The sequence below is a fragment of the Xenopus laevis genome, chromosome 9_10S, assembly GCF_017654675.1.
Source record: "Xenopus laevis strain J_2021 chromosome 9_10S, Xenopus_laevis_v10.1, whole genome shotgun sequence".
Classification (NCBI taxonomy): domain Eukaryota; kingdom Metazoa; phylum Chordata; class Amphibia; order Anura; family Pipidae; genus Xenopus; species Xenopus laevis.
The window spans coordinates 15,645,139-15,651,257 of NC_054388.1; the positions used below are offsets into that span (position 1 = coordinate 15,645,139).

General features: G+C 40.1%; 1 protein-coding gene and 1 long non-coding RNA gene across 3 annotated transcripts; both read right to left on the reverse strand.

Moving 5' to 3' along the window:
* Nucleotides 1-2,351: 2,351 nt before the first annotated feature.
* On the reverse strand, nucleotides 2,352-5,267 carry LOC121398888 (serine/threonine-protein kinase 4-like). Of its 2 annotated transcripts, XR_005964573.1 has the most exons (6): nucleotides 4,870-5,267; nucleotides 4,329-4,383; nucleotides 4,070-4,142; nucleotides 3,421-3,596; nucleotides 2,968-3,158; nucleotides 2,352-2,523 (listed from the first exon to the last, which is right to left on the reverse strand). XR_005964573.1 is itself a non-coding variant. In XM_041578446.1 (5 exons), exons 1-5 carry the CDS (start codon nucleotides 4,921-4,923, stop codon nucleotides 3,043-3,045), a joined length of 474 nt encoding a protein of 157 aa, XP_041434380.1. In that variant the 5' UTR covers nucleotides 4,924-5,267; the 3' UTR covers nucleotides 2,895-3,042. The 2 variants fall into 2 exon arrangements, 1 of the variants encoding a protein (XP_041434380.1); XM_041578446.1 differs by lacking the exon at nucleotides 2,352-2,523 and having other exon boundaries at nucleotides 2,895-3,158.
* Nucleotides 5,268-5,299: 32 nt separating this feature from the next.
* Nucleotides 5,300-5,813, reverse strand: LOC121398909. Its single transcript, XR_005964612.1, has 2 exons — nucleotides 5,776-5,813; nucleotides 5,300-5,682 (listed from the first exon to the last, which is right to left on the reverse strand). It is a non-coding gene; the product is annotated as an uncharacterized LOC121398909 (long non-coding RNA).
* Nucleotides 5,814-6,119: the final 306 nt, after the last annotated feature.

Genomic DNA, 6,119 nt, shown 5'->3' on the forward strand with positions numbered 1-6,119 from the left:
AAGACTATATAATATTATAGATCTATATATAATGCTGCCATTTGTGTATAGCGGTTTGTTTCCCATAAATTTGGGGAGGCCCATTTATCAAAGGTCGAATTTCGAATTCATGTGAGTTTTTTTTTTTAACTCTAATAAATTCGAATATACTCGAAATTTGATTGGGAAAAAAAAAAATATTATCTAAAAACTCTAAACCGAGTTTTTTCTCTGAAAAAAACTTGAATTTCAGGAAGACTATTAACATCTTCAAAGGGACTCAGAGCAGAATTACTTGGTGTATTTATATAGACCTTTCTGATAAAGCTTACTTAGTTTTAGCCTTTCCTTCTCCTTTAAGGCACTATCCATATAGAGTGTCTGTTTCCCTCTGCATACCTACTGATGACTTTATTGCCTCCTGAACTGAACCAACTGTGCTTGTGCCACTGTGATAAGAAAATCAGTTCTACTGGAGAAGCCATGCGCTGTATAAAGGATAGCAATGATGTTTCTTTCCCCAGGCTCCTCTCAGTTGGTCTGGTTCCCTTATTCAGCTATTGACCATCTCCGGCAGACTCTGGGTGAGAATGAAAGTAACTGGCACAATCAGGCTGTTAAGATTTCTGCTTTCCTCCCTGTCTCATGTTGAAGGGGTTGTTCACCTTTAAATTAACTTTTGGTATGATGTAGAGAGTGATATTCTGAGACAATTTGCAATTGGTTTTCATGTTTTATTATTTTTTATTATTTGTGGATTTTCAGTTATTTAGCTTTTTATTCAGCAGCTCTCCAGTTTGCAGTTTCAGCCATCTGGTCCAAATTACCCTAGCAAGCATGCATTGAATTGAATAAGAGACTGGAATATGAATATATTCCTGTCTACCACCCTGTCTCTTAAAGGGCAAGTAAATCCTGGACTAAACATAAACTGCATGGATTAATATCAGGGCAGGGGGGCTGCTGTACTGACTATATATCATTTGTATGGGATTGATTGACCAAACGTCTGACATCAGTGCAGATCAGTAGGACTGGGTCCAGACATGGCTTATCCCCTTCTTATATTTATTCATCCTTAGCATCTCCTTTCACCAATTTCTCCCACCCTTGCCTCTTGATTCCACCTTCACTTTTCAGTGACCCTTTTCCCTTGCACTAGAGGTCTCCCTCCTCTGTAATGTTCCCTGGCAATACTATAGAACTATAAAAAAATGCAAGAACACCAATGAAATGTGTATTAACATATTTATTTATAAATTGGATGTTATATTTATGCATTTTAGATGAATTCATACTAATTTAAGTTGGGAAGGACTCACATCCATTAGGTTCAAGTTTTAGTATAAAAGGGATCTTCCTATTTAGTAGTTGATCCAGAGGAAGGCAAAAACCCCATCTGAAGCCAGAGCCAATTTGCCTCAGAGGGGGAAAAATTCCTTCCTGACTCCCAACGGGCAATCGGACAAGTCCCTGGATCAACTTGTACTATGAGTTTATGTGAGTATCAGTACTAAGAGTTTATGTCAGGGTTTAGAGTGGGAGATGTGACTAGTTGTTGAGTTGAAGGCTTGAAAGGATAGAATTTAGAAAGGAATGAATTTGAACAGAAGAAACCATTGATGATATCTAGTATAGGTAAATCTAAAAACAACTGGACTTGCTGATTAATCAATGAAGACGTTTCAGTACTCATCCAGTTCAACCAGTCAGTTGAACTGAAGAAGCTGCTCGGATGAGTAGTGAAACATCTTCATTGATTACTCAGCAAGTCCAGTTGTTTTTAGATTTACCTATACTAGATATACCATGACCTGGATGAATGAAAAGCTTCATAGTCAAACCACTGAGGAATTGTTGTTAGGAGATTGCAGGGGGGAGGCAAAAGAAAAAAATGGAGAAGAGAAGCCTCTGCGTAGAGGGCATCATTTTAGTGTGTGCTGTGTGGTGGTGACTAAATGGAGGTGTAGTAAGAAGGGCAAGGATTAAAAGATATTTTAAAGAGGAGAAACTCTTGATGATATGTAAATAAAAGAAGATATTGGTGGAGGTGTGTTAGCAGAAGGACAGAGCTTGCGGTTAGAGGTAAAATATGGAATAAGGGCTCGTGATGGAGCTAAAGTTAAATTAAAAGTCCTTGGGTAGATTGGTAATTGGATACTAATGAAAACTAAGGTCCTAATAGTGGAGCTATGGTGTTTGAAAATGTGAATGCTGCTGGAGCTGTAGAGGTAGATATGAATGTTGGAGCTATGGTTCTGTGAAATGTAGATGCTTAAGGCAAGATGTTGGGGTTGTAGTAGTCTGCAAAAAAAGGAAGATGGATGGAACTATGGCACCTCAAACTGAGGTGGGAGATGTGTGGGGGAGTGAGGTAAAATGAAGCAAAGACTCCACTGGTGGAGATGTGGTGGTCTGAAAAGAATATGATCGAGGAGATAAAGTCCCTGCTGGTGTTGTTGCAGGAATCTTGAAGTTACCACTTGCTGAACTGCATCAGCTTGAAAGGAGATGTTGCTGGTGGAGCTGCAGACGCCACTGGATCTGTATGAGACAAAAATATCAGTCAGTAATAGATCATCATTAATTCTCATTCAGAGGCATGGCATTTATGCACACGCCTTATTCATTAGGGGTTCCATCATGTTAGGGAGTTTTTCTCCTAGGCTGATGCTCCTTTTAGAAATAAATGCACTGGCTATGGGAATAAGAAATAATGCCTGAGCCTTCTCAATCACATTCTACCCTGTTGTGTTATTGTGTGGCTGCTGCAGTGAGGCTATTGTACATCAGCACAGAAAACCTTGATTTTGGGGAGGATTATGACCAAGAATTGTAAACTTGAGCATCTTCTAGCCGAAACCCACCTCTTGTGCACAGTGAGGATTCGGGTCCTACCAATGTAGACACTCACCAGGCAGCAGGGGATCAAATTGTTATTTGTCTACCAGCTGAGAACTATTATACTGAATGGAGATGGGACCTTACCCTGTGGATGTTTCTTTTTCCTTGGCTGTGATTTAGGAAACTGATTCTGGGCTGTTGATGTTATTGGCCACAATATCAATAACAGGAGAAGCCTTCCAGGGCCATTTGCAGAGCTGCTTCTTGTTCTGCCGATGTCTGTGTGCAGAAGTCACAAGCACGCCGCAGCTTTGAGAGAGCAACTCCCTTCAGTCCTGTAGAGGGAAAAATCATATTTGTGATTCATGAATACTAATTAGAGCTTGTATATGATTCATAAACAAAAAAATAAAGACTGAAGACCAAATACAAATTGTCTTACAACACCATTGTCACCATTATCCTAAAATTTTATATTAAGTACCCCTTAAAACATGTTTATTATTCCCAGTGTGATTATAATAAAAGCAACTCTTGCAGCTGTTGAGTTACACTGTGAGATGATGCAGTCGTATCAAATATAATGGATTCCCTCACCTTTCTTGGCCGGCAAGTTCTGCAGAGTCCGGAGATGTTCTTCTATCTCAGCCCTGACGATCTTCTTAGGTGGTATTTGGGTGACGAATGGGTGCTGCAGGAGTTCTTCAGCACTCGCTCTCTCCGAAGGATCCTTTTTCAGACAGGACTCCAAGAAGGACACAAAATGCTGTGACCTGGGAAAACCAGAGATTTTAGCTTTAGCTAGCAAAAAAAATCCCCAGATTTCCAGATTCCAGAAGCTTTTACCCAGTAACCATTAGCTATACCCCAGAATATACATATATTTTGCAGTCTATCTGTCTATCTATCTATCTATCTATCTATCTATCTATCTATCTATCCATCCCTCTCTCTCCCTCTCCCTCTCCCTCACCCCAGTAACCATTAGCTATACCCCAGAATATACATATATTTTGCAGTCTATCTGTCTATCTATCGTCTATTTATCATCTATCTATCTATCGTATATTTTTCTATCCCTCTCGCATCTAGCTATCTATATGTCTGTCTGTCTATCATCTATCTATCCATCCCTCTCTCTCTCCCTCTCCCTCTCCCTCACCCCAGTAACCATTAGCTATACCCCAGAATATACATGTATTTTGCAGTATATCTGTCTATCTGACACGAGCTGGGACAGACTCACCAGGTGTTCGATTGAAGCTTCGGTGGTTGGGCTTCAATTATCAGGTCCTCAACTGGATATTGCCCTGTGTATGCTGAAATTGAAAAACATATACATCAGGTTCATCAAACATGTCTAGAAGTTATTTATTTATTTAATCTATAGAAAAAGTTATTTTTTGCTGGAAATAGCAAATCATCCCAAATTCCTCCCATTCTGATATAGAACCTTTGCTGCTCAATGTAAAATAAAGTAGCCATAATTGTTGTGATTCACTTACGTGGTTTTCCTTCAGCCATTTCGATGGCGGTTATCCCCAGCGACCAGATGTCACACTGCAAAAGACACACCAAAGAGCATTAGAAGGAGAGAATTGGGTTAGTGGGTGTTTAATAAAATCTAAGTAAAAAGGCTGCACTTCTCTTTTAGAAACATATACATATATTATCATGGGTGCAAAAATGCCATTCTCCTTAGCTCAATTATGGCTAAAACAGAACAGAAAACAACTTCTAAAATAGCCCAATGCACCCCCTAGTAAATGAACACACCATGGTATATGTAAAAGTAAAAAAAAATGCTTTATTATATATAAAAGTGTATACAGCAATATACAAACAATAGCAGTTACAGTACATAACACCAGTTTCACAATGCAAATGAGCAAATATATTAAAGTAGACACATTGTGCACAAAGTTAAGAGACCCAACGTTTCGGAAAAACTCTTTTCTCTCCATGAGAAAATAACTGCTTCTATGTCCCATTAACACTGATAAGTAACTGCTCCGTGTTGTTACAAGTATTATAAGTACAACATACTTTGGTGTCGTACGCCAGGCGCTGGCCCTTCTGCCTTATGGCCTCGGGTGCCATCCAATGTGGTGTCCCTTCCGCTTCGTGGCACAACCCAGTTTGCGGGTCCAGGTCCCAGCTGTGTCCAAAGTCGACTGAAATGACAGATAGAATCCATTAATGGAAAATAACTTGTTTAACCAAATAAGATAGAAACCTGAATTATGAAACCCCCTGACTCCATATTCACAGAAGCTCCCCACCATCCATTACTCTTATAACTGTAAGTTTTACTCACTGATCTTCACTTTGGCCGTCTCTGTGAGCATGATGTTCGGGCTCTTGATGTCTTTATGAACGGCCCCGTTCTTGTGGATGTGGTGCAGCCCCTGGGGAGATTGAGATGTAGGTTATAAGATTATAAACATTCCCAACAAAGAGATTGTATACATAATTGATGCAATTAAAGAAGAGTCCTTAAGGGGTAAATCTGGCCTTACCTTTAAAACCTCCTTGCAGACATAGCCAATCCAGGTCTCCTTCAGGGATTGGCCATTGGTCTTACTGATGAGGTTGTACAGAGAGCCTCCACCACAGTATTCAAGAACAATCTGCAATATATAGAAATTATTTCAGGTCATGTATTCTGTCACTTCCAGTGGAGATTGTTTTGGCACAAGAGGAATGAACACGATACAGTAAATCATTTCTTACTTCCAAGAGCTCCGATGAGCACTCCGTGAGTGGAGCCCTGTAGTAGGCTCCATAGTAAGAGGCGATGTTCTTGTGGCCTCCGAACTGCTGGAGAAACTTCAGCTCCCTGCAGACTGACTCTTCATCCTGGAGTGGAATAATAGAAATCCCTTTAGTTCACATAGGCAACTACACAAATAGGATTGATATATAGTGATTGGAATTATAAAGATACAGTACTCGGCTGATGTTGGCGATCTTCACCGCTACCACGCCTCTACGATGGTGTCGTCCCTGTAATACAGACAGAAAGGTTGACTTATATACAAGTAGGGAAGAGAGGGTATAATGCAGCCCCCAAACCAGAAGCTTGATATGTCTGCCTAAATCATTGTGTGATTGTGTGTAGTGATCACAATCTTGTTCAGTTCCCCTACTCTCTAGGAATTGGTTGGTAAACTTACCTTGTAGACGTCTCCAGTGCCGCCCACTCCAGCAAGCACATCCTTGGTCAGCCGACCATCAGGAGGCTGGAAAATAAAATAGAAAAAAGAAGGATTTTATTGATAACATAATATTCCCCA

Coding starts and splice junctions, on each gene's coding strand:
- LOC121398888 (XM_041578446.1), bottom strand. CDS start 4,923: ATGGCACCCGAGGCCATAAGGCAGAAGGGCCAGCGCCTGGCGTACGAC. Junction 4,384..4,869: donor GCCTGGCGTACGACACCAAA/GTATGTTGTACT, acceptor TGTCTTTTGCAG/TGTGACATCTGGTCGCTGGG. Junction 3,159..3,420: donor GAACTTGCCGGCCAAGAAAG/GTGAGGGAATCC, acceptor TTCCCTCTACAG/GACTGAAGGGAGTTGCTCTC.